This window comes from Colossoma macropomum, unplaced genomic scaffold, assembly GCF_904425465.1.
Source record: "Colossoma macropomum unplaced genomic scaffold, Colossoma_macropomum, whole genome shotgun sequence".
Lineage (NCBI taxonomy): Eukaryota > Metazoa > Chordata > Actinopteri > Characiformes > Serrasalmidae > Colossoma > Colossoma macropomum.
The window spans coordinates 4074265-4102098 of record NW_023494810.1 but is presented as its reverse complement, the minus strand read 5'-3'; the positions used below and the strand labels follow the sequence as shown (position 1 = coordinate 4102098).

The following is a 27834-nucleotide window of genomic DNA, read 5'->3' as shown; positions in this document are numbered from 1 at the left end:
TATTTTCCTGGAAATAATGCTCAGCTAATACTTCAGACCTAGGAATCTATTGAATATCATTGACCAAAGACCTAGACATAAAGTGTTTGGCCATAAAACAGGCTGTAGGACATCTATAATTTATAAAGATTAAACTCTTCCCCACCCTCGCTGAGCGGTTACTCGGCTGTGAGACAGTGATTTCCCTGTAGATGGACTGTCTCCTCCCTTGCAGCCTACAATAGCTGAGATGTTTGTTTGTAAAGTGGCTTGGCGATTTGGGCCAGACGAACGCCAGCGAGGGCTGTTTGGGTCCTACTGTGGGTCAGCCTATTTTTACCAGGAGGAAAACAGGCTGAATATAAGGCCCTCACACCAGCCAGTCTCTCTGCACTCCCACAGGAAGCCATTTTGGGTCTACCACATCCAGGCTGACACCCCATTCTTACAGGAATCAGTGTAGACAAACAAGCACCGGCAGCCGTCCTCTCTAGCCACGGGTCACGGGAGACACTCTTCTTCTTTCCAAAGCTTGATCTGACTCTTTAGAGGGGGCGGGTTTTATATTGTCTATTTATACTGCAATATTGTTTTGTAGTCCAAACCAGAATGAAAGATTCTGTCCTAGACTTCCTGTGGAAAAACAGCAGTCAGTAATCAGGAAGTGCCGCCCTTGTGTAGTGTCCCAGCTGCTGGAAGAATGAATGCCTTGGTTCATAGAATTGTACCCAGCTAGGGCCCGACCGATATATCAGTTGACCATCATTGGTTCAATATTGAGGACCTGCCTGATTAATCGGCAAAAGTGCTGCCAATTAGGTATTAATACTGAGTGGGTTGTTTCATATTGTAACATGCAGATTCCTCTGATGTAAAGAAAATCACATTTCCTTCTTGGACACTGCTAAGCTTGACAGTCACTACTTGGTCATTTACAGGCTAAAATGAACACACAACACCATCACGATTAAGATAAAAAATAAAAACCTCAAATGCGTCCAAACCTTTGGCATGAGGATAATACAACACAAGAAGCCTTTTTTAGAGATAAATATCAAGAAAAACACAAAACGGCTGTGAATTCTTAGAAGCTCCACCCCCAGCATGGCAATAATCCTATATTTTAAAACTAAACCTATATTTGTTTGCTGTTTATTTGAGTTTAAGAAATGTGGCAATTAATTAACAGTCAAATCCATCAGGAAAGCACTGTCTAACCAAAACCTTTTGAGACTGATTTTTGACCATACAAAAGAATATTGGACAAAATGATTGATAATTGTAGCTCTTCAAAATGAATTTGGTATCGGTCATATAATTTTTATATGATTGAGCCCTATATGTTCTCATAAGTGCATAAATGACATATTTTGTAGTAATTATTGGATCATTTATAAAAAATCTTACTCATAAGACTTTATTATTCCTCATGTTTAATCTTTAAAAGCATTTTTTAAAATAAAAAAACAGTGGTAAGTCTAGAGTTCAGTGAGTTTAATAACATCTTCCCAGAATTTTCTGTAATATTAAATCAAACATAAAAATACCTTTTGTTGTCTGGTTTATAATACTTAAATCTATACTGTATAAGTTGACTTTACAATACCTGTGAACCAAAGGTTCAAATGAATTAGCAGCTTTCATGTGATGGTAACATGCCTAGTTCTACACAGCATGTCCTGAGGTCCTTTCCGTGCTGGGTGATCAGCACTACGCACTGACCGCATGACTGCTGGTACCACCTCCTCTGCTGGTGGTGCGTCACCGAATTCCTCTGTGACCATATATGCTGAGCTTTAGAGTGGCTGCAATCTGAGCCCGCAAACCTGCATGCCTGCGCTGCTGTCCATCGAGTTCACAGAAACCCGGGCCTTGTGGAGGCATTGGCCAGGGCCGCACTGTTCCCTGGAGACAACATCATATATCTCGGAAGCAGTGCAAGAGTAGAGGGGCTTTCAGTCCAAGGAAACTGAAGCCAAAGTGGCAGATGGCCAATTCTCAATTGATGTGGGACTTTTTTTTTCAAAAGTGGTCCCTGTACTGCCAAAGACTCGGATTATATAAAAAAAAGGCATTAAAACACGCCTATTGGAAGCAGCCCAGTGTAAAACCCTTAACTAGCACTTTTTGTCGTATTTTTAGGAGGGTTGTTTTTTGTTTACTCCTAAGCGTCTCATTTTAGCCCGGTTAGCTTAGCACTTTTCTCCCGTCTCTGCGCTCTGATGAATCCCCTGCATTGATTTAGTTGTCTGGTGTCAGGCCTGTAATTGCAATGCGCCAGTGGGACAGGCTCTAAAGATAAGCACTTTCTCCATGTATCGATCTGCTCGGACTGCTGCTGCATTGCATCTTGGGCGCCGGAGCCTGCTTGAAAAATAAGCGGCTGCCAGTTACCACAGTCATCAACTGCTGTGTTTCGTAAGGATAAAGACTGGATGAGGTTCAAATGGGCACTAAGAGTGATGGCTCTGATTTTGCCTTCGTCAGATACAATTATTGAATCCAGCGTCAGGAGAAGGTTTACTGTCAAAGGACAAAAGTGAAGATCATAAAAACAGAGTTGGGCAATTTACTGTACAAATATTCCATAGATTAATAAGGAGCATGGCACATAATTTAACATTCGGTTATCATCATACCTTAGTATACCTTGATAGCCACAATATCTCGATACATATCAAAAACAGGTTTTTTTCTATCATTAAGGCGGTATTGTGTAATGTTTATGCAATACTGATGTAATATAATACTGATGTCAGGAGATGTTTTAATAATTTTAGGTCGTTCTATTCCATTCAAAAGTTTGGAATCACCATTAAAATATTAGCTTTCAGTGTTTTCAATAATATAAAACCATCTTAAATGCAGGTAAATGTATAACACAATTCTAACATGCTAGTCATTTGTAACTTTACTGGATGGGTGGATTGGATGAATAGAACTGCTGATGATTCTAAAAGAACTGAGAAACTTCCACATTGAGAACCAAGTTATAATAAAATGAATAGTAAAAATTCTTCATAATTGAGAAGCGTAGTAAACAAATTCCAAGTCAGATAACTTCACAAAAATTAGTGTAAGTAAATAATTAAATACATTATCTTTTTTACAATGTAAGCTTTTAGGGCCCATATATGGAACCACACTTTTGTTTCTAAATTCTGACTGAAATATTTATTATTTATTTTTTTTATTCATAGTTAATCTTTATTAGCAAGTCTAGGGTTAAGGGGGTTTAGTAACGTCATGTTCCTAAAATGTATTGAATAAAACATGTAAAAATACCTTTTGGTGCCTCATTTGAAACAATACCAATGTATTAATACGACAAGTGTTTCCAAACTTTTTTTTACCAGTAGTGTATATTGTAATCACAGTGTGTGTATTTGGTCCATGCTGTGAAGCCGTGTGTTATATTTTAAAGTATTTTATTCTCTTACTTTCTCTTAGGGCTGAAAGTACAGCCTCTTTCCGTTATGATGTGTTTGCCTGGTAGAATGTCCAACAGATGAGTCATATCAAATTACAACACTGAATCAATACCATGGTAAATGAAGGTCACGGAAAATCCATCATCCAGTTGTACCCGCTGAACCCACCGTTCTGAGAAATGTTAAAAGTGTATTTGGTTTTGTGGCATGAGCTAAAAGTCCTAAATGAACTCTTTTTTTCCCTGCAGCATTGGAAGGTGTTCTCTGAGGTAAATGAGGTTTTCATCCTGGTGCCTGCTCTTCTGGGCCTCAAGGGGAACCTGGAGATGACGTTGGCCTCTAGACTTTCTACTGCAGTGAGTAACAGTAAAAAAAAAAACATTCAGTTTTTTATCTCTACCAGAAAACACCTGACTCTCTCTCCCTGACTATTCTGACAGTCCTTTATCTTCAAAGGCAAACAGCGACAGAAGTTCCAGTGCTGAAGGTAGCACAATTTATCACTGACATGTTGAGTGGCCTGTTCAGTTAAGCGGGTAATAATACCTGATGAAAGAATAGGGCAACATTGTTGAAGACTGAGTCAACACACACACAACAGGATGTAGTACATATTTTTATGACTGTTTACGTGTCCTTCTTGCTCTTCTTATTCATGTGTTGATCATTTTAGCTTGGACTTTGGGCAGCGTAATGATGTGTTCCGAGAGCTGATACTCAGTTTTATTAGGAGTTACGGAAGTATGTGACCTCTGAGTCTGTTTATGTAAAGGTGTCAGGGTCATCCTTAATTAGTGGTTCAAAAATGACACTCTATACTGCTAATAGTATAAATACTAAAAAAATGACTACAGTTTGTTTATCGACTTAGAATTTAATCACGTTACAGAGGTTGGTAAATGTAGCGTGAGGCATCTTGGACACAGGCTGTTGTTGTGGTGTTCTTGCCCAGGCAGGAAATTGAAGCCCAGCCTGTGTTGTGAAGGGCAGTGTTTGCAGGCCACCGAAAATGCTAATGACATTTTTAAAAATGGTAACCAAAACTGTTAATACAGCAAATACAATAAAATAACATGCTAATACACTGGCGAGTAACCCATAGAAAAACAAAAGTATTTTTAGTTGAACACTAACAAATATACAGCTAATGCAGTATATACAATAACAAAAAATCCTAATTCAGTGACTAGAAAATATATATATATATATATATATATACATATACGGGAACAAATATATACATATATGGGAGCAAAAACTCTGAATACAGTAAATACAATGACAAAACATGCAAAATCACTAGTAACAAACGAAAAAAGAAAAGTATTTTAAGATGAACGGTAACAAAAATGCTAATACAGTATATGTGGTAACGAAAATGCTAACCTATTGACTAGGAACTAGAAGTATATATATATATATATATATATATATATATATATATATATTTTGTAGAGGAAAAATACGATAATATGGTAAATAAATTAACAAAAAATGCTAACGCAATGACCAAGAACTAGCAAAAAAAGAAAAATATTTTCAGATGAACAGTAACAAAACATGCCAATACAGTAAAAATGACAAGAAAAAATACCAATACGATGACTTGGAACAAACAGGCCACAAAAAAGCTGTCACTTTTAATATATGTGGAAAGGTTTGTCAGCATTTGACAGTGATCAGTTTGTATTACAGTCTTATCATACAAGGAACATGGGCATTGCCTGAACACCCTTTAATAACTTGTTTATCAGTGGCTCATACTGTAATTGTTGAAATGTGGAGCAGCAAGGTAGAAACTAGGCCAGTGGTTACTATTCAGCCCCTAGATGACTGTGGTAAACCATATAGTACATGGGGAAAAACTGAAACCACGTTAATCCTGTGAAGCACATGATTGTACCACTTGCCCTAGATATGCTGATGCTTCTCCACTTGTTCTAAATAGCTTGACCAGAATTGAATATAGACCTGGGCTGTTGGTGTCTGAGGCTAAAGCAGACATTCCTACGGGCTGTTCGTCCGGGTCGTCACCAAAAGATTACACATATAATCTTAACACGTCTTTATAGCAGTCCACGCACTCTTCTTAATCCTAGAGAAGTCGCTGTACCCAGTTGGTATGTAGAAGCTTGCAGCCAAGTGACTAATTGCAATGAATAGAAGGTCCTTAGTCTGTGTTAGTGGTGAGGGCCAAAAGGAGGAAAAACTAATGACTAAATGGCTGTAACACCTAGTTTTATTAGGAGCGCAGGGAGTTCACCACAATCACAGCTTTCAGAAACAGTTCTGCGGAAAGCAGACGTAGTTTGAATGTTATTTTTGTTTAAACGGTTTTGGTCCAATTAACCACAGTTACCACTGAAAGCTATATTTGAGTTAAAAAGGCTACAACATGCACAAAAGAAGATGCAGTTATAAAAAGCGAAGGAAAACAGAGGAAGGGTATAATATTGTTGTTGTATCCTATTTCTGTCTTGAAATATGCAAATTTCTTAAATAAAGTAAGCAGTCCAGGGCATACCTGAACAAAATAAGTTCAGAAGTAGAATTGTTCTAGGCATATACAAGCATGTCGCTGCTGTCGCAACAAAACCTTGTTTCTCCATTTTTGTTGTTTTTCAATTATTGACATAATTTGAAAATGCCTGTTGCCTTTTACAGTGTGTATAAATTTCATAATAAATGGACCAAAAGAAATAGACCCAGAAATACTTGAAAAGACGTCTGGTTCCATTGACTTACAGTAAAAATAAAGTGTGTTTTTTTCTTCTTCTGAAAAGTTATCATTTTGGAGATACGAGGTTTTGTCCCGACAACAGCGATATAGTGGAATTGTCTGAGGTTCTCATGGGGTTAAAGGGGCATACTGGCCTAACACTATCGTTTATATGTTGTTTGTCATGTTATGCAGTATTCTGTAGCCTAATCAGTTTGCCAAAATTCATGATTTTTGTGTTCTTATTTTTTTTTCATCCATTAAAGTTCTCTCACTTCAGTATCCAGCATGCATTACGCAAATAAATAAAGCAACCATTGGGAATCTCTGCACAGCAGTAAAGAAGTCGTGACTACTAGCATAGCCACTATAGAGGCTAATGAATGCAAATGTGTTATTGGGAAAAAAAATTGTCCGTCCTAAAGCAGTTGTTGTTCAAAAGGTCTAATGAGAATTTGCAGCAACAACTCAGTTCATGTCAGAATATGAATTATTCACATCATCCCACAGCAGTGTTTTGTTTAGGGTGTAGCTGCGTGAGTTTCCAGGTTAAAATGCTGTTTCGAACTGGACAATTTATTGTAGCCAATCGAAATTAGGCAGGTTGGAAACTGCAGTGACACATTTGCCTCCACGATAATATTGTCTTGATTACAAACAAATAAATGGTGTGACCTTCAACGTGCATACAAATTAAATGTAATTTGAAATGAATAAGACGTTCTAAATTTGAGATTTAGATTTTCATAAGCGTGGATGGAATATTTGCCAGTAAAAGTGCCCAACCTAGTAACGCTGTGGAGGAACATTTCATCGCTGTTCAAAAAAGAAAAATACATGCATTTCCATTTTTTGTGAATTTTGTTTTTCAAAATCATTTAAACACAAAGAATGTACCAATAGAAATGCCCCAAAAATACATGGTATAAAATCACTTTACCTTGATTTGCATTAAATGTTAAGACCGGTTTTGCTGTCTTCTATAAAGTTTCCATTTTGGAGACACATTTTTGTTTTTTTGTGTTTTTTGTAATTTTTTTTTGTCCTTTTTTTTGGACAGTAACAGTTTGTAGGTAATGGATTAGTCAATAAGCCACAGCGGCAGAAAACTACGGTCCCGGCTGTGTTTTTTAGTAGTATCTGTCCTCTAAGACATGATCTGTTGCAATCAGAGGAAGGCACCGTCCGTCTATCTTCAAATGACTCCTGCAGGATATTTCAAACTTCTTATTGTTTCAAGCAGACGACAGGTGTACTGAACTGTTCATGCTATGTCGAATCACGGTGTGAGTTTGTCCTCTTTAGGAGTAAAATGTTCTGTTCTCATCCTATTCTGATCACACATCACCTGTCTGTTTAATAGGGTCTAGGGTGCAGACATTATCCAGAGCCAGGATGCATTTGAATATGAGCCTGTGTATCCTTGGAAGCTGGGATCAAATACTGGAAATGAGCAATTGAAGTTTTGAACCGCACAGGCTGCCCCTTATGTTTATGACAGCTTGTGAGTAGTTGTGTGCAGAAAGTGCAAAAATGAGCTTTTTGTTGAGAACCCATTGCATTCAAGACAAAAAGACGGCACGTCTCACAACCTTGTCTGCTTTTTCCATTGCACAGTAAATCTGCCTCACTCAGTACAAATTGGCTTAACTTTTTAGGCCTTTTTTTTTTCTAGAGGCCACTTCTAATTACCAGTAGATTAAGAGCACTGTACATTTCTAATGCTCTTATTATATAAAAAAGCGCTAATCCCACGATCAGCGTGAATTAAGTTCACCTGACCACTTTTGCTGTTTCTCTTCTTGGAAAATAGCCCGTTGTTCAGAGCGAGCGAGGAAAGTTGTTTCATGTTAGCTAGACCGCTCTGTCTTTTCACTCGTCTGCATTTCCAGCTGTGGTTTAACAGCTAATTGAGACACATTTAGCTGCTGTGATGGAAATTGGCGCATTTGCAGCAACACTTATTGTCTGCAATGTGAGAATTTTTTCTCAAAAAAGAGAGAGACAATATCTTGTAATCATCCATCAGAACATTAAGGATATTATGCTTTGTCCTGTATTTAAGTGTTGAAAGTTCACTCTAATCGGAAACTAATTCTCCTGCTCCAGAATATTCCAGATATATTTAGCTACTCATGACTCAGGATGTCTCTATCTTATTATCCTGCTTAGCCTATCTATTATCCTTGATCTGTTTAACCTCCCAGCTGACTGGGATATTATTCATCCTGATATGTTAATGACTCTGTGAATATTCCAGGGGCTTCCACAGGGCAAGGCTAGGGGTGTAAATATCTGACCTCACAGTGACTCAGTTCAATTTTGATCATAATACAATTTCAGATTTCACCACAAGTCATTTCAGAATTACATACATACATACATGCAATACATTATAAATGGAAGAACTTTTGGAATAACATTAGAACAGTAGAGCAGTAGTCAGAGACCAGCCTTCATGTGTTTAATTTCCAGTCAAAATGGCCATTAAGTACATTCATTATTCAGCATTAGGTGAAAAACAATAGCAGAAAACACAAATTTAACAGAAGATTACAAAGAAGCCTTAACAACTGAATATAAAATCACATTTTTTCAGTATTTATTATCTAAACTTTGCCTTTATTACAGCGTCTATTATTTTCAAGAGACTTGCTTTCAGTTTTTTAAAGACATTTTCAAAGTTCGGTCTTAGAAGTTGGTTGCATTTTCTGCTTCTCATGATCCAAGTAATCCCACAAATTGAATGGTGTTGAGGTCTGGACTCTGGGGTGGTCAGTCCATTGTTCTGAGAACCCCATCAGCTTCTTGTTTGTTTGCTTTTCTCAGTAACAGCTTCTTAACAGCTACACATCCTTTCAGACCCACAGCGCTGAGTCGTCTTCTCACAGTGGAAGGATAGACAGAAACACCTGTGGATGTTTTCAGATCTGAAGCAGCTTGATTTTCTCCTCTCTCTCAGAGATGAAAGCTTGAAGTGCTGTTTATCTGATGGGGGCAGTGCCTGGATTGTTTACAAATGCAAGTGGATTATCTTCTACTTAACCTCTTCAGAAATATCTACTTAAAAAATTTATAATGTATTAAAATAAATTAAATAATTAAACTAAAGAAGGGTGGCCTCTGACGTTTGCACAGGGCTACACTTTATTGAATATCATTCTGATCATTTATAATCAATGGCAAAATTGATACAGCAGAGTCGCAGCCTTTGGAGCGATGCATTTTAGTCCCCTATCCCTGAGCCCTCAAAGTTTTACCTCAGCAGCAGTTCAGAGCTCTGCACTAAACTGGGCTAAAGGCTACGTGGCACAGCTAGCAGCGCTGGCAGGACCTCCGTCAGTGCAGGGGTTATCGCCACTGTATGCGGGGGTGTGGGTCGCCCCACCTTGGCTAACGCAAAGTGACCTGCCCCGCTGCTTTATCTCAACCAGCTGGCTCGCCTCTTATCAGGCGCAGTTGGCTGTTCTCTTCAGATGAGCACTAGCTACAGTAGCAACCGTGCACTTGCTGGATTTTTCCCTTCACGCTGTGCGTAAGCTCTCGGCGGAAGAGGCGCCGTGACCAGTGAAGTGGGGTCACCTCTGTGAGCAGTGTACTGCTGGCACCAGCTCAAAAACTCCTTCCTCCTGAGCCCTGGGCCCCAACACACACACACACACACACACGTACAAGGAGCCTCACACATACACACAAGCCATTTCCCCCTCAAAATGGCCTCTCTCGCATTACTTTTCCTTTGTCCAGCTGCCAGGGACATTTGTCATATAGCAGTGTTGCTAATATTCTGTCATTGTAACCCGGCTCGGAGAGGCCGTGCGAATAAAAAGAGGCAGCTAGCTGTTTCATTGGTGTCCCACTGTGACCAATCAAGAGAAAAGAACGGAAAGCTCATTAAGTCCAACTTCACTTACTGTGGCAAGCTAAGGCTCACTCGCTATGATCTGATTTGCTGAGACGTTCTCGTACAAGCCTCGAAATATGTAATTTGTTTTTGTCTTCTCACTGCGGCGAAGTGAAGGGCTTTGCAGGAAGTGCAGAAGTACTACTACTCCTTTGAAAGATAATGAAAGACTGCACAGTGAGCTGGGCTCAATGGCTGAGAGAGGCCGCTGTGCTCTCTGGCTTGCTGTCAGCTCCTGGGAAATGTATTCTTCCCTCGTCCTCAGGCTATTGTCCTCCCTCTCCAGTTTGGCGAAAAACTGTGGTTCCACTATACTTCTGTGAGAGGCCACTGGCCGCTGTAAAGCACTCCTGCTTTAGGTTTTTGGGCACTTAACTGCAGAGTGTAATTTAGCATATGCTGAAGGTATCTATGCTTATTATTTCAAGTGTGAAGCTCACTTCAAAGAGCGGCCAGAGAAAGTCCCAAAACGATGGAATGTCCAATTAACAGATCTTGTCTAAAACAGAAAAGTAGGGAAGCATGATTATATCAGAATCATATCGGCGTCAGACAGATATTTGATGTCGTACTTGTTCTCCAGAAGTTTAGGTGTTTAGGCGACGCTGGGCTGCTTTTCTTCATTTTATTCATTTCCTGCATTTGTAACCACGTACTAGTAAATGTTAAAATTCCCTTTAATGCAGTCATGGACGATAGTCTTAATTTCTCAATTTTAGAAATGTTATTTATCAGCTTTTGCAGATATGTACATGAAAAATCTCAACATTAGCCCATGATTCCCACTACGGTGCATCTCTGTTCACCATAATGTGCAATAATGTGTGCTTGTTGTTTCAGACCATTTATCTGTACAATAACCGTGTTTTGCTTGTAAAACACAGTGTAACTTCAGGATAAATGCAAATAAAAATCACTGCAATAAAAATTAACAAGAATTTTGTGTTTTCAAAAAAGTAGTTGACATAATTCCGACAAAATTACAAGAACAGAAGTTTGGTTCCAGATTTCTTGTTGGCGATCCCAGCTGTTATATGGACTTAAATCCATCACCAGCACTGCTGATTTGGTATAATGAAGTACTGGTTAGCCAAACTAAGTATAGGATGATAGCTGTAACTAGTACTGGGCTACCTTAAGGAGAGATTTGGAAATGGTCAAAATGAAAACATTGCCATGCACAAACTCAATACTTACTGGATTCATGTTATTACTTTTATTCTAATTTTAATGTTTTTCTAAGCAAACAAAATCCTTACTGCCCAGAAAAATGGCTACAGTACTGTATAAATGAATGTATCTATATTTTAAAGTATTCTAACAATATAAAACAACATACTCAATTTCATCAAGGATTATATTATGCTTAGCTCAAATATAACTAATAGAGTTACATGGTGTCTTCATGAGTGCCTTGTCCTCTCTTTGTTCTGATACCTATAGCTCAGTTAAATATTCTCATCTGGAGCCCCACTGTTGGATCAAAGCCACTCAACATTAGCATCTTCAGTGAGAGTTATGAGATAAGTGGGGTCGGCCAGCGGGAGGAAGATGCATGCGTCCAGTGGCTCAAACCCCCTTTTGTCCCAGGAACTGACCACTGTTTGTTCTGGCTAAGCCTTGGGCCGACAGCGCCCGAAACACTAGATATTCTCATTGTCGGAACACTAGGTGGAAATACAGATCGTGGCTTATGATGCAGATGTCTCATTAGGCTGGTTGTCGTTAACCAATCTAATGTTAATGTAATTAATATTGTATGTCCTTAATATCCACAAATGAGTTGCTTACATTATAATGGGTAAGTGGCAGATCATGGGAAAGGAAGCTGGTCTGGGATTGGTACAGAAAGGCTAGCGCATACTGTTCCAGTCTTAGAGCATTCTGTAGTTATGCTATATAAGCAGTCTTTAATGGGCTTCCTGTGTTCTCTCCACCTCCACCCTCCAGGCTAATATTGGACAGATGGACACCGCCAAGGAGATGTGGAAAATGATCATGGGAAACCTTGCGCTAATTCAGGTACGCAACACTTGAAAAAGTTGAGGTCCTGTTTATATAACGTCCACTGCTGTTAGCTTAATTGAATTAACAAGGCTGCGTTCCCTAGCCCCTCTTCAGCTAGAAGCAAAGTACACTTCGGATTATGTAATGTTTGAACAACCTTCCTTTTTTTTCTGGAAATAATCCAAAAACTCCATTTTTTACAACTTTGTACAGTATCGATCTCACAGCCGAAAGTACTCAGAAAGTAATCATTAGTTTTCACTCCCACAAAGGTCACATTTGGCCCACTCCTACAAGATTACTACAAGGATTACTGTGATTTGGTTTAAGTCTGGTGGAGGATCAAGATATCGTTGTGTGAACTCGACATGATGTGAACAACAAATGTGGGCTTCAGTAGATGTTTGAGAGAGAGAGAGGTCCATTAGTTGACGGTGACACTGCTGTTCATACCTCAGGTTCAGGCCACCGTGGTCGGCTTCCTGGCCTCCATCGCTGCAGTAATTTTTGGCTGGATCCCAGAGGGCCATTTCAAGATGGGCCATGCAGTTCTACTCTGTGCCAGCAGTGTAGCTACAGCCTTCATAGCCTCCTTGCTCCTAGGTGAGAGGGTTCTTTCTTTTTAACACTGCACCACAACAGCCCTGGTTTAATTTTACAGGTTGGAGAAGATACATTGAATCTGTATTTGATTTGCAACCATGTAGTGCCCATTGTTCAAGCAGGCAGATATGGAGCTGTTATGGAATCTTATTCCAAAGATAAGATCAGGACCAAATCCCAATAATGGGAAACTGCATGCCTAAGCGCCATTCCGACACTAGAGTGGAAATGTGCTATAAATATTCAATCCAAACAGGAGATATCAAAAGCCCCAAATGGCCTTGCACTGATTGTGTGTGAGTGACACAATCTCCTGTGTTAGCTTTAACATCTCAACACCATCACAGCCAGTCTTTCCTTCTCTGCTCCAAAACAGGGCTTATCATGATCGGGGTGATTGTCGCTTCCAGAAAGGTTGGCATTAACCCAGACAACGTGGCCACCCCCATTGCTGCCAGCCTTGGAGACCTGATTACCCTGGCCTTGCTGGCTGGCATAAGCACAGGACTCTACCAGGAGCTGGGTAAGTGAAGCCTTCTGGGGCACTGGGGCAGTCCATTGGTTGTGCAGGTTATAGTTAGCATCTAGTGGTTCCAACAATGGCAAGTGTGCATTATATAAAGTAAAGTTCTGAGTAGACCTCTGCCTGGCGTTGGTTAATCAAGTCAATGTGGTGACAGTCCCCAGTGATGGAAAAACTTATTTTTATATCAACTCAAAAAATCAGTGAGTGCCTTTACATGCACTTAATAATCTGATAACTGCAGAAAATCAGATTTTGTGAGTAATCCGATCAACACATTTACATGCTCTTGAGTAATCAGATAAAGGAAACTCTAGGTCTACATGAGTCAGACAGTAATCAGATTTCTACTTTGTAACCAGCCAATAAACTCACAGAAGAAGATGTGATGTAAACGTAATGTAAAACTCAAACTTAATGCCTCGTTTTTTTTTAACTTTGTGCGACTTTACCTGAAAATGTGAACGTACATCATCTAGAAGATGAAGAATATTTAACTCCTTCATTTTGTGTTTAGTTTCAGTGCCTCTCCAAAAGTGTTTTGCTGTCATCTTGCACATGCGCAGAATGAGAAATACGAAAGAAATCAGAGTAAGAGTTCATATGCACTGAGAAATCTGATTACTGAGCTAGAATCCAACTCTCTTTATTAGATTTCTTTATCTGATTTCTAGATCGGAGTATGGCGTTTACATGACCATTTAAATAATCGGATAACTGCAGAAATCTGTTTATGATTGGATCATTGAGTGCATGTATATGTTAATTTATTGATTTCTTTAGTGCAAACCATAGCAAGACAGCAGTATTCCCACACATAAATAAACCTGAACTTGTTGGGTGATGTGAAATCCTTCATTGGTACCACATTTGTTGCACCTAACATAGATGAGCTTGTTCTAGAAATGTGGTTGAGCTGGTTAAACAAGCTCTGTGCTAAAGGCAGATATCATGCCTGTACAAAATGCTCTGTCGTACGATGTATATTTTAGAACGGGGGTTCCCAATCCCAGTCCTGACAGCCCAACACTATGCACATCTATGTGCTTTGTCTGATCGAGCACACCTAATTCAACTCATTAACTAATTCACAAGCGCCTTGTTGGCTGGGTCAGGTATGTAGAGTAGAGTAACCACATTTTTCTACTCTGTTAACACCAAAAAAAGTCACTGGACTGGGATTGCAAGCCCTTGTTTTAGAACATCCTCATACCATAGCATCAGGTTTCAGACTGAAAAATGACTTCAGCCTTAGGAGAAACACTTGAGTGAAAACATGTCTCAGCTCTCGTTTATCAGGCGGCTCAAACAGCCTTAAGTGAAATGACTTCAGAGACGAAGGCAAAGGGCTAAGCTCTGCTCTCGGGTGTTAAAGTTTGTGTGACAGTCGTAATTCTGTTCTTTCATACTAGATTAATCACAGTTTTGTGGCCAAAGCACAGATGACAGTGTGGTGCAACCTTTATACACTATAGTCCTACAAACTTTTACTGAACTGCGCTTTATTATGTTCTTTTATTTCACAACGATTAAGACTCAACTCACATGTAGTCACTGTTTTCTGACATGTCCACTTCAGCGTTAGGGGCAGTCAGAAAAGCAAAGGAAATGCGAAGCAAACGGAAAGCAACCTCAACCTGATTAACCACATCCCACACACACACACACACCTCCACACACACAGTTACCTGAAAAAGAGGACTTACTGGCATAGGCCTTGTTATGAGATTTGTAGACTTGCTATTTTGTGCACTTGGGAACCAAAGATTTATCTCTTTTGCAAAGACAAAAATTGTGAAACTACATTGTTTTAGATTAAGTCAGTTGGTGGGGCGCCTTCTCAAGAACATAATCAAAAACTGGCTCGACAAGAGGCACCAGCTGTTAAGCAAGATGCCTGATTTGGCTGGCATGAAAATGCATGGGAACGTACCTACTGAAAATGCCTGATTTTGTGCATTGTGAGTCCGATAATAGTGTCTGTGGCCGCACCTTGGTTTTAATGTGTGGTGTGGTGTTTCTGTGCTGTGATTCCACAGTTCTGTGTAAGCACATGAAAACGGCTATGTAAAGAGTAATTGCATGTTTGTGCTTTTCCTAAGTGATCAAAACTCTGATGATGAAGATAAATTGTCTAGATGTAAACATTAGGCCTCGAAAGAGGTGAACCAAAATTGTCTTGTTGCCTAGTGTGGGCTGCCTGATATCTAAGTCCAAGAATGTGGGTGCTAAATTACACCCAAAAGAATGTTCAGCAGAATATCTTTGTGATTTCTCGGCCTGTTACTGCCCACCAGGTTTCGAAATTGTCTGTTTTGAGATTATAATTAAAACGTTGTTTGCATAATTGCTCAGCCCAGGTGCTGCTTTTCATACACTGTGAATAAATAAAGCTGGCAGAAAGGAGGAGAAATGTTTGGAATTGAACTGGATTCATGAAAACTGAACTGAATTCATCTAAATGGCCATTTTGTATTTTTGGACAGATTCTAACGATTATGCCAATCCGCTGGTGTGTGTCTTTTTCATCGCCCTGACACCTGTCTGGATCCTGATTGCCAGACGAATCCCATCCACCCGAGAAGTGCTCTACTCAGGGTGGGAGCCTGTCATCATCGCCATGGCGATCAGCAGGTACAGTAGGAAGGCTGTTTTCTGCATGCTTCAGCTGTTGCTGTTGTCTGATATAATTGTATGTCATATATATTATTACTTTCTACAGTGTTGGGGGACTCATCCTGGATAAGACTGTGACCGATCCCAACTTTGCTGGCATGGCAGTGTTCACACCAGTCATTAATGGTCAGTCCCAACGAATGATAATCCTTTCGAGGCTTATTCACACACATTTGCATACTAGGGTTGGGTGCTATAATAGTACTGAGGTACAGTGTGGTATTCTAAAATGATGATGAGCGTTTCAAAATTATGACAGCATCAAATTTCTGTTTCACATTTGTCTGTTAAACAGCCAAACAAACACATTCCATCCATTTCTAGAAACCTGTTATGGTTTCCCTTTCCATCTAATGTGCTTCTAAATCAGGACCAGGAAATGCTTAAGAAAAACTACGTATAACAGTGCCTCAACAACAGCTAACTGCTAACACACCACTACTAACACCGGCTCGCTAAGCTAATTTGAAAATCCAGACAGGTTTAATTTTAGCATTCTGCCCCTTTGTTCTGCTCGGCTCCCTCAGATTTGAGTCATCATCTGGTCTTGTGTCAGAGGTGCTAACAGCTTGTCAAACAGACAGAACCTTGAATGATGGCATCAGTGAGAACCATAGAAGAACCGAAGAAAGCATCATTCTTAGAATAGTGATATAAATAATTATAGAAATAACCTGTATGATACCCCCACACATGGTTACTGTGAAGAACCTGTTAGACTATACAGTTGTTTCTGTTGCCCTGCTGCAGGTGTGGCTGGCAACCTGGTGGCAGTGCAAGCCAGTCGGATCTCCACCTACCTGCACATGAATGGCCTACCCATCTCAGAGCCCAACCCCTCCCCACAAAAATGCCCCACACCTTGCAGCACATTCTTTGGCTCAGGTAAACTAATCATCTTCATATGGAAATAGATCAAAGGAAACCTAAGAAGTATTTACCTCTAAAATATGCATTGCCCTGATCGTTGAAAGCTGAAGTATGTGATGGGCTGAGTTTTCTCCCTCAATCTACAGGCGTGAATTCTCGCTCAGCCCGAGTGCTCTTCCTCCTGGTGGCTCCTGGTCACCTGGTCTTCCTGTACACCATTAACTCTATGAGGGCTGGACACACCACTCTCACCTACGTCTTCATTGCTTTCTACCTGGCTGCTGCATTACTCCAGGTACAGTGAATCTGAGCTTTAGAATCCGGTCACAAATTAGCTGAAGCTATATTGAAACGTTGAATGGAAAGTAAAGTTTGTGTACCAACACTTGTGAACAGTGAAAGTAAGAACATGGTAGTTGTGTAGCTTAAAAATGCAAGGAGTATGAAAAATATAGACATAATGAAGGAAAGAGTAGCAGTCTTAGGAATGCAGTGTGCTGTCAGTATGAAGCGCAGTCATGTGCCTTTGGTTCAGCAGCTGAATCTCAACTCTAGGCTACTTGTTGGCTGTAGCTCATGAATTCAAGGAATAGTGACATCATTGGGTTTCTGTGAAGTGCTGAAAGGATAGCAGGGTTAAAGTAGAATGCAGCTACATATATCGTCATTGTCCAAAGAAAAACAAGTATCTCCAAAATAGTAACTTCACAGGAGAGGGCAAAAACGTTCTTTACTTTCAATGTAAGTTAATGGAAAGAGTTTTTATTTTAAGCCATTTTGAAGCATTTCTATTGGTCCAGTCATCATGATTCATCATCATCATCATTTTTACACAGTGTAAAGGACATCTGCTAAGCTGAAATGATGCAGAAAAGTAAAAATCGCAAAAATGGAGATACATGCTTCTCATTGGACAGCAACGATGTATATTTTGATCTGAATTTGTACACTTTTATGGCACTAGCTTGAAAATGACATGCAGAATATAGAGATAGCATAGAAGAAAGGATAGAATTAGATGTAAAAACTTTCCTTGTGTAACTGTAGTAATTTCTTGCCAACATGTTCACCAGCAGATTATAGCACATTATTTACAGTAGTTGTTTTCAGCTCAAGTCCTATAGTACTTTCCTGAACGTAATCAGTGCTGTTGCCCTTATGTTGGAAGTAGTGTTACGTGGTTGGAGTTACTTGTTATCTAAGAATGAAGTGAAAGAATGTTTACCAGAATAGCTTTGATTTCTCAGTCTCTTCCTGCCCAGCAGGATTAGCCGCTCTCTGCTTGGTAGCTGAAATGAACGTGTTGTCTTTTCATAAGTTATCAGAAGTTGTACGTCTTGGTGCTACAAATAAAACTAAAAGCTGGCCTGGTGCCCATTCTCAGGTGATGATCCTGCTGTACCTGGCTGACTGGATGGTCCAGTGGATGTGGAAGCGAGGGATGGACCCTGACAATTTCTCCATCCCCTACCTGACCGCCCTGGGTGACCTGCTGGGGACCGGCTTCCTGGCTCTGTGCTTCCATATCCTGTGGCTGATCGGGGACCGAGACACAGACGTGGGCGACTGAAACTCTAGCCAATCAGCTGTGGACTTCATGCCTCCTCTCTCCAACCAAGACGAGTGTTTATTTATAATACCATGTAGAGTAATGATACCTACATTATAACGGCTACAATAGCCACTATGATTATAATGATGACTTATAATACTATTGCTATAGTATTGGTATGTAATGATTATTACATTATTGCTTATCTTTTTGTGGGAGAACAGGAATCCTCATTTATTTTTCAATGGGGATGTTCAGCCCCCTTATATGGTCAGTCATGTTGGCAGCAATGAAAAAAAAAAACGTTTGACTTGAAATTTTCACAAGCAGCAAAAAAGCAGATACAGAATGCTCAATCACCAAGTGCTCTAGTGATGTAAATGAAAAAAAGCTCTTTATTCGATGGCAGGTGGTGAAAAGTTCTGGCCGAACGTGGCTCAGCTCTTCTCGGCTGGAAGCAATTGATGAAAATTTTCGGACCACAGCAGAAGTGAACTGAGTAGATTTAGATAACCTCTCCTGTGCCAGAAGTTTATAGGTCCTCATTCATCAGTAAAAAACTAGATAAACTGGAATGTTTTTAACATCTTTTGGCAAAGCAGGTTAGCGACGAGCAAACCAAAACAAGGCAAGGAAAGTCCATGCAGGTCATTGCAGTTTTAAGTCCTAATGCTGGACCTGAATGTGGATGTTTTACAGCAGGACATGAAAGAATGATATAATAACGGTCATGCCCACGATTCTTACAGCGGAGCCTTCAGGTCAGGTCCTGAGTATCTTCTCTACGAATAGAGATAGCAAACAAGAACATGCTGTTTCATTGTTTTCACTCAAATCCGTTAAGTTCTCAGTATGTGCAATGGGATTCTTTAGTTGTTTACTTTGATGGCGAAACACTTAAAAGATAAAATATCAGTCTATGCCTGGATTACGTATTTAGTGTTCAGTTGTGTTTACACCAGTTTCACTTAATCTGATGTTGTCGAGGTCACGAAGATTGTAATGTGCTGTTGGGCCACTATTGCGACCTTTGCGGCTGTAGATCTCCTCCGTGGATTGCACAGTTGGGTCAAAATGATGGGCTCCTGTACTGTATAAGTAGTGAAACAAGTGCACTAATTATGGTCGTCAGCTAGACCTTGTTTTTGAGGCAGGCAAAGTGAGCAGATGAGTGGGTTGCGTATGGTTCATACAGAGGCCACTATTTTATCAAGTATGTTACTGTGCGGGTTTCCGAGCATGTATATCAGAACACTTCGCTTTATGAGACACTCTTTGTAACAATAATGAAGTTCCAAATAATTGTGCTACGGAGCTTAATGTCAAAAGGGCTATTTTTGTAAAAGCTGCACCATTGCATGGAATGTGCATTCTAAATAAGAGACGCTGCCCAAAATGGCGGTAACACTTTACTCTAGGATGCTGTTCATAAGGCTACATGACACCTACATAAGCTTGTCATGACAACTGACATAATCCTACATAAATGTTTATAAATACTTATTCTCATTCGCTATAAAGGTTACGTTTGCCAATTTTCATCAAAGTTAGCTGAAGTAGCCTTTATGACATGACGCCTGTTGGAATAAGCATTTATAAAACAGTTATGTAGGTGTCATAATACTTATGTAGGTGTCATGTAGTCTTGAACAACACCCTACGGTAAAGTGATACCAAAATGGCTTTCTCAGAGCTGCTTTAATGGATAGGCCCAAATCTGATTTGGTGTCATGAATGACTGGAATTGGCGCTTGTTCTTCAGTGCTCTTTAGCAGAAGTTTTACAAGGATAAAAAAAAAAAGAAATGGCACAAAAACTTGAGCTAACGGAATGGCTTGCTTAAACAGAAGAGAAAAGAAAAGAAAAGAAAAAATTGCTTGTTTAAAAAGAAAAAAAAAGTAATTCTTACCTCGGTACTAGGCTTTAGGAAAGTAAACCCTTTAACTCATTTTAATCACTGGTATATACATGTAAATGCACACAGTCTGAGTCAAATATGACTCCCACGAGGCTCTGTGTCCTCGTTGTCCTGCTTTAGGCTGCTGTAGCAGAAGGTCCGTCTTTCTTTTATGTTCTACAATGGGGCCAGCAAAATGAATTGTGCAGGGCACATAACATTTAAAAAAATTGACATAAAATTCCCTTTTTTCCTTCGCTTTGTTCCTTTTTTTCCCTCCTATTAGCCAAGCTTGGGATACTGTAGATGTTGGGTCTTTTTCTTTGTTTTGTCTCCGGCATTTGACTTCTCTCCTACACGCTACCACAACGTCCAAACAGTCCACTGTGCAAAGCGTACTGTAATACCATTTGCCACAAGCGGTCACTCTTCTGAAAAGAGTTCCCAGTGTACTAACTGCAATACGCATGTATACAATATGCCACTATGATGCATTCAACCATCCTGAACTTGTCTTACTGTGCAAACTTGTGCAGCTTGTTTCTTAAAATGCAAGTTGTGCCGCCATCGTCCCGTTACAGCCCTTCGGTTGTGAATACTTCTTCAGGGGATGGGATATTCTGTTTATTTATTTCTAGAGATGCATACAAAGCAAATTGTATATAATATATTTATTCTATAAATATGCTGAAGTTGTTTATTTTTCATTTTATTCAGTGTCTCAGTTTCACATTGCTTTTTTTTTGCATTGGGCCAGTAGAGGTATTTACTGTAATTTGTTTATTTTTAATTAACAAACATCAGATGTTGGTGCCTAATACCCTACAGAAACCTCACACTCAAGCTGGTTCAGCAGTACACTGAACATAGTATGCCTTAACAACAGCACGGCTGAACACCAAGTAGCTGTTTTTTTTTCCCTATTTTGCTTTTTTTTATTCAGCAAGTTGTTTTTAATATATTGATTTTAATGACATCAGATAAGAAAATAGCAAAACTGAGCTGTTTTGCTGTCAGCAGAGGAAGAATCACTGGTGCCTGATCACGGGTAGAAGAGCAGGAACGACAGCGATGGTGGATCATAGCTAAACAAGGCCCCATATGTCCTGTACTACACCATTAAAGTCAGTTTGGCAAGGAATCAGATCACACTGTTTACTCCAAATGCATGTTATCAACCAAAACATGTTTGGTGCCCGAAGGTCATTTTGTTTTGCACTGGAGCTCCAAGGCTAATGTAGCTAACATGTACTGGAAGCATACACCCCACCAAATAGCACCAACCAAGCTACCTGCCTCAAACCGTGGTGAGGAGGCCATATTCCCCATAAAACCCCATTTTCATTGATTTTATAAAATAGAGTTTGATAGTTTGATAATATGTAACCATTGATAAAGTTTCAAAACATACCGTCCCCCAGTCTGTATACAATAACTAAACCACAAAAACTGCACTGTTTTTGTGACGTTTACGTATATATGCTTATTCAGGCCTACAGCAGCTTAGCCCCGCCCATTATTGCTTAGGTTTTAAGAAGTGTTTCAGACTGCTTTCTGAATCAGACACAATTCAGGGCACCTAATCAGAACCGAGATCTTTCACATATATCAATTTTAAAGGGGCACTAACAAAAGCAGCCTGATCAATCATAAAACACTGAAATACGTGAAAGTACAATATGGGCCTTTTTACTTAATCTTAAAGAGTAACTCCACCCTAAGACCTTTTTCATTAACAGCTGAAATGCACTGCTCTGTAATAATAAAATATACCAGCCTTGCTTGAAATGTGAACACCTTTCCAAACTGTAAAAATATCATTTTTATCGTGGTCAGTTCCGCCTCTGCAGCGCCCCCTCTGCTTCAACTCTGCTTTAGGCACGAATGATGTTGTCTTCGTACTTCGTCACAGTATGCAAATCTGTCAAACAACGTTACCGCCCCCTGATGACACTCTACTCATGCTGCACTCATAAATATGAAAGCGTAGGAGCCGAGAGTGAGGAGATAACCACACTCACACGCTGAGCTAAATACCCTCAGCACCACCTCACAAGGCTGCGATCTGCCAGCTGTCTGTACCAACTGTAAATAACCCAGTTAGTCTGAGCTCAGTTTGGAATAAAGATGTTGAACCAATTAAGTGAGGATTCTTGCGAGTCTCCTTAAAGCTGCCAGGGTTGTATCTGATTCACGTTTCCCTTCACAACTTAGACCCTCAGGCGCGACTCACTGAACAGAAATCAACGGCAAGCAACACTGGAACTACGGAAAGAGAAACGGTTCAGGAAAGGTTAACGTTAAATGGCCATTGTGTCAGCCTTTTGTCCGTACAGCCTTTCTCAGACTTTCTTCCCGCTTTCCGTAGTTCCAGTGTTGCTTGCCGTTAATTTCTGTTCAGTAGGTTTGCACGACCAAGGGCTCAGTTTATACAGGTGAATGTGAATTTGAGGGGGAACTGAATCGGATGTAACACCGGTTAGTGCCATGAACAGCTTGCGGATTTAGGATTTAGGGCCACTGCAGCAAACCCTGACTGACCGGTGATGCAGGCATTGATGTCAAACTGAATGAAACTTAGACAGACAGTGTTCAAATAAATCCACTTTATTCATTCGGAATTCGGTGCATCTACGAAATCAGGACTCGGGTTATATCGAATATGGACCTGCTGAACAGATCATTAGAAGCTGGCTGTCACGGTTTCACTGGAATGTTGTACTGTTCGGCGCCTCTGCCGCTCGCTGATAATCATTTTTTGGCACTATGTTAACTCTTCGGTGGTTTGAGTCAGCGGCTCATACTGTTAAGGCTCAAGACGCACTGCCTGATCAGAAACACCTTCCCTCGTCGAAGATGGGGATGGTAGTAGAGAAAAATCGTCAACCTCTCAGTTGCAAAAGTGCCGTTTGATTCTGTCTCTCTCCATATTGTCTGGTAGCTAACGTACGCTAGCTCTAAAAACACAGCAGCCCAGCCCACCCAGTTTCCCTCGCAGCCCCACCTCCAAACCGTAGATCACTGCAGTGCCCCTCCCAGCGAGCCCCTCCCATTTTTGAGCATTTTTCAAAGTTGAGCCAGGGCTGGAGTCAGCTGAACATAGTGGGGTGTAGTTACTCTTTAACCAGGCTTGCTTATATTGTTTCTGACACTGGATGACGTTCTGTTATGTATAACAGAAGTATGTTGTCTAGCTGAAAAACATAGTAGCAACTATCCAAATGAATAAAAGCATGGACAAATTTTAGGCATCACAATAGGCACTTCTGCACCAAGCATGTTGTGGCACATCGACTACAGGGGAAAACTGTTGATCTTCTTTGCCGAACTGTCACACACTTATTCCAAGACCTCCTTTCTTCTAAGTAGGATCCAAAAACACAGGCCCTAATAGGCCCGGAGTTCGGGAACCTCTCACCATGTTTGAAATCTCTCACTGTGGTTAAAAAGGGCTCCTGTTCTGGTGATGTGATGTACGCCTCTCACTGAGGCCTGAATGATGTGTATAAACGAGTAATCCAGTCTTTTCCTGTCTTACTGCTTCCTTTTACCCTTCACCTGCTCCACTCTGCTGCTCAAGAGGGGACTCAACAGAGGTACTTGTAAAATCGCTGGAAATAAAGGAATATATTATTTCGTATCACTTCTCTGTGACTGCCTTTCCTTTTCCTGCTCAGAGTTCACCCTCCGGGAAGCCTCGCTGGAAGGTAACTCGAGGTTAAGTGAAAACACTCGGTTTTCTAAGCTTGTTCTTAAGCCGCACAATGGAATTGAGACGATTGACGTCATCCCACACCAAAGTCCCTGGGTTGTGTTACGATGGCCATGTTAGAGTTTGGTCTAGAGGCAGCGCTGGAGGTATTACAGTAGCCAGGGAGGACATGCGGCCTTAATCCAGTTCATAACTTAATCAGCAAAGATGGATCCAGCACTGCAATGAGATGGAAGGAAGTGATGAGGGCTGTAACAAACAACAGAAGACAAGTGTTGTATCTGATGCAGAGAACAAGGGATGGGCTTGATGGTTAGAGCTGAAAGATACTGGTGAAAGATACAATACAGGCTCTTCTAAAATCAGGGGACTTTTTTCTAAATGTTTTAATACACATGAACCAAATTTGTTGGTTTGCAATAATTTACATATTAAAGACTAGGAAGACAATATCACATAAATATTTATCATATTTGTGATAGTGTCAGCTTGGGAAGGATGTCAGAGCCTAGGCATTTTATCCCTGTTATGAGGTCAGCACTCAAACTTTTCAGGTGTTTAATTAGCTCATTTTTATGGGAAACCAAATTTTCCTCACTTTACTATGTAAACATTATTTATCATTCACTCTGCAGTTCATACAGTCCAACTAAGCTGCATAAACAGCCCATTTTTAGTTCAAAGGTTTTTTATTATGTCACAAAATACATATACATAAAAAATATTTACACATATTCACCTATTTAGCTAGTTTAGCCCATCTATTCATGCAGAAGTTATAAGGAGTGTTTCAACCTGCACTGCTTTTGCAATGTGGCACAGTATAGTGGTGAGCAAAATGGCAGAAATGTATCACGATACATGATATTTATTTATTTATTTATTTTTTAATACTATCAAAAGCTTAGTAGAAATTATTTTTATCTAACAATTCACACTGCATCCAACTAAACAGATAGATAGAAAGATAGATAGATAGATAGATAGATAGATAGATAGATCACTTTATTGATCCCAGAGGGAAATTCTTCTATTGCAGCAGTACAAAGCACAGAAAAGAGCATAACAAGAGCAAAATGAACAGGAGCAAAGTATCGCCATACACTATTTACAGATATATAAAAAGAAAGTGCAATATTGATGGACAAATAAACAAAATAAACAAGGTGAGATATGATGAACAGGACTTATTATGCTCTCTTTATAAGTAAACATGCAGCTGGTCAGTGTTCTTTAAGTACTCACAATGTCCGAGATATGCTCAGAAAAGAACCGGGACATATTGCAACAATTTATCACAACAGCAATAAATATCATAGTGTTCGCCTTTAGCATAATACAGAGTAGCCAATCAGAACAGAGCTTGTTTACGTTTATCAGTCTTAAAGGCACTGGAACAAAAACAGTCTGTGTATTTGTATGGGGTAAAAGAGAAGTTGGTTAATAATTAAAATATATATATTTTTAATTTTAATAAATTTAAAAAGTGGACCGCCCAGGGGAAACATAAAACACAAGAAAATGTAGATAATGGGCCCTTTAAACACAAAGATATTGGATATATGCATTTAAGAATAGTTGGAAAAAGCAAGTGACATCATTATTTAAGCGAAATCAAGGAAGACAGTTTGGAAAACATGAAGATGAGCGTTTCAAATACAGCTTTTTTTAGCAACTAGATGTTTAATGTTAACATCATTTGCGGGTATTTTTCCTGACTTAAAAAGCCCTTAAACTGCAGGGGTCGAATGTGGGCCCGCGTTCTTCATAATCGCTGAATCCTAAGCCTGCAGGTTAACAGGTTAACAGTGAAAATCAACAACGTCAAAAGACTGCACGCTGCCCTTGAGCTTTTAATGGGCAGTCTACAAGAAACAGAGAGGTCTTCCAATTAGCCCCCCAGAGCTGGAAGAATGTGGAAGCATTTGAACGTCAGCATCCTCATAGCTACGCAGCTCCACGGGCTGACGAACAGAGCGTTCTTATGTGTGTGACAGTGGGAGAGAGACAGAGGCAGGCTCTGAGGAAGACTGACCGCCATTGTTCTCACACAGATGTGCCCAGGGCTCCGTCCCCATCACACTAAACACTGTAAACATGGCATTAGACACCAGAGAGAGGTGTTCAAGGGCTTATGTGAACAGCAGAGAGGATCACATTCTTGACATCTAGTAAGCTACATGCTGTTTATTTTGATCATACCTGCATCTAGTAAAGAAGTAATTTATTTAATTTTTCATATTCAATAATTACACAGAAAACAAAGCAGATTCTTATGTTACAGGAGTGAGGAATGGGGGCCTGGAAAGCTGGGTATTTTTTTAAATGAACAAATATTCAGTTGATATTTTAGACTAAAAAATATGGAAACCAAAACAGCTGCATTTGCAATGACAAGGTAACACACACCTTTTATTTAATGTGGCTTCATTGCTGAAGCTTGAGCTTTAGCGAGAGCAAAAGTTACATTTATTAATCTAATCTTTAACAGTTTGTAGCGCAAAATGGTAACAATAGCATCATACGCTTATAAGCTATATAAAAACATTTTATGTCTGAAACGCTGGTCAAATACTCATGGCAGACCAGACCTCTACATACATGTAACCCTCCTATTATCATTGGGGTCAATTTGACCCTATTCAGTGTTTAATGCCTCTAAATAAATGATTGACATCATTTTTGGCTTCGTATTTAATGCCTTTTAGTAATTTAATGGGGGCAACTTCATAAATATAAAATTAACACGTTATGTTTTCAATGTCCTGAACACATTTAGTATGCGTTGGTGTTCTTTGGGGTCAGTTTGTTTTATAAAACAAAAAATATCAACAGACATTTGTTTTGTTTTGGATGATATTGGGATGATGATATTGAGGTCACTATAACATACAATTTTATAATCTAATAAACCTTTCAGTTATTTAATTAGCCCATTTCATGAAAAACCAAATTTTCTTCACTTTTTTTTAAAGAAAGGTTTTATGGAGAAGTTATTTATCATTCACTCTGCAGTTCATACAGTCCATATGTATGGAAACTAAACTGCATAAACAGCCCAGTTTGAGTTTATAGTTTTTATGATACATATATTTACATATATCCACCTTTTTAGCTTACATCTTTCTGGGGGACAAAACTTGAATTAGCCTCGTAGCCTGGGCAACTAAAAAACAAAACTTATTCACACAACATCTTTACCGATTGACTATGTATGGGCTAAGAAAAAAACTGTAAATGATTTTTCAGTAATCTGCTTCTTTAAAGTCTCATGATTCTTGATGTATGTGCATAAAACAGCTTGTAGACTAATGATCTCATACATTAAAGCTTTTTTTTGTGACTCTAGATAAATTATCAGACCTAGTATTAGAAACACATGCTTATCACCTTCGGTTCTCATGACTCCTCGTCATGACAAGAGAATGCAAAGTTGCATCACAATATTTGCCTGGGACAACATCACATGAGGTGACATCATAGCCCAGCTACAGATGAGCTACTGTGAGTTTGATCAAGGCCAGAGGGGTTATCTGTAATGCCACGTGCTTTATCAGTCAGTGAGTAATATGATATCAGTCATAGTTTTAGTGCATGTGATATTATGTCCAGAGTCTCAATCCTATTTTACAATAGCAAACATCATTTGTAATAACGATATAAATAAAAAGAGGAATATAAACAGGTTTAATAACATTTCATACAAATTAATATAGAAAATCATTAGTAAACATTTGTGTCATGAGTCTCGAGTGAGATGTTTATGACCCAGATTGCTGTAATTATGTGGAGCGTACAGATCAGAGCTCATGCACACAGATTCTGAGAATACTTTCCATTCAGCTCCGTAACACAGACTGAGACTAAACCACTTTATACTGCGTACCAGCACTGGGCTTGTGCTGGGATCACACATACCACACGTAAAGTTGCCGGGTTAGAATTCCATACATCTCTCATA

The 27834-nt window shown here is 39.6% G+C and overlaps 1 protein-coding gene across 1 annotated transcript in view; it reads left to right on the top strand.

Moving 5' to 3' along the window:
• Positions 1-23804, top strand: part of slc41a1 (solute carrier family 41 member 1) — a 28829-nt gene extending 5025 nt beyond the window's left edge. Inside the window, exons 3-11 of the mRNA XM_036559943.1 lie at positions 3659-3766; positions 11984-12055; positions 12499-12643; positions 13020-13166; positions 15653-15800; positions 15889-15968; positions 16593-16727; positions 16859-17007; positions 18097-23804. Of these exons, the coding sequence (XP_036415836.1) occupies positions 3659-3766; positions 11984-12055; positions 12499-12643; positions 13020-13166; positions 15653-15800; positions 15889-15968; positions 16593-16727; positions 16859-17007; positions 18097-18282 (1170 nt within the window). The 3' untranslated portion in view covers positions 18283-23804. The remainder of the gene's footprint in view (positions 1-3658; positions 3767-11983; positions 12056-12498; positions 12644-13019; positions 13167-15652; positions 15801-15888; positions 15969-16592; positions 16728-16858; positions 17008-18096) is intronic.
• The last annotated feature ends 4030 nt before the right edge of the window (positions 23805-27834 follow it).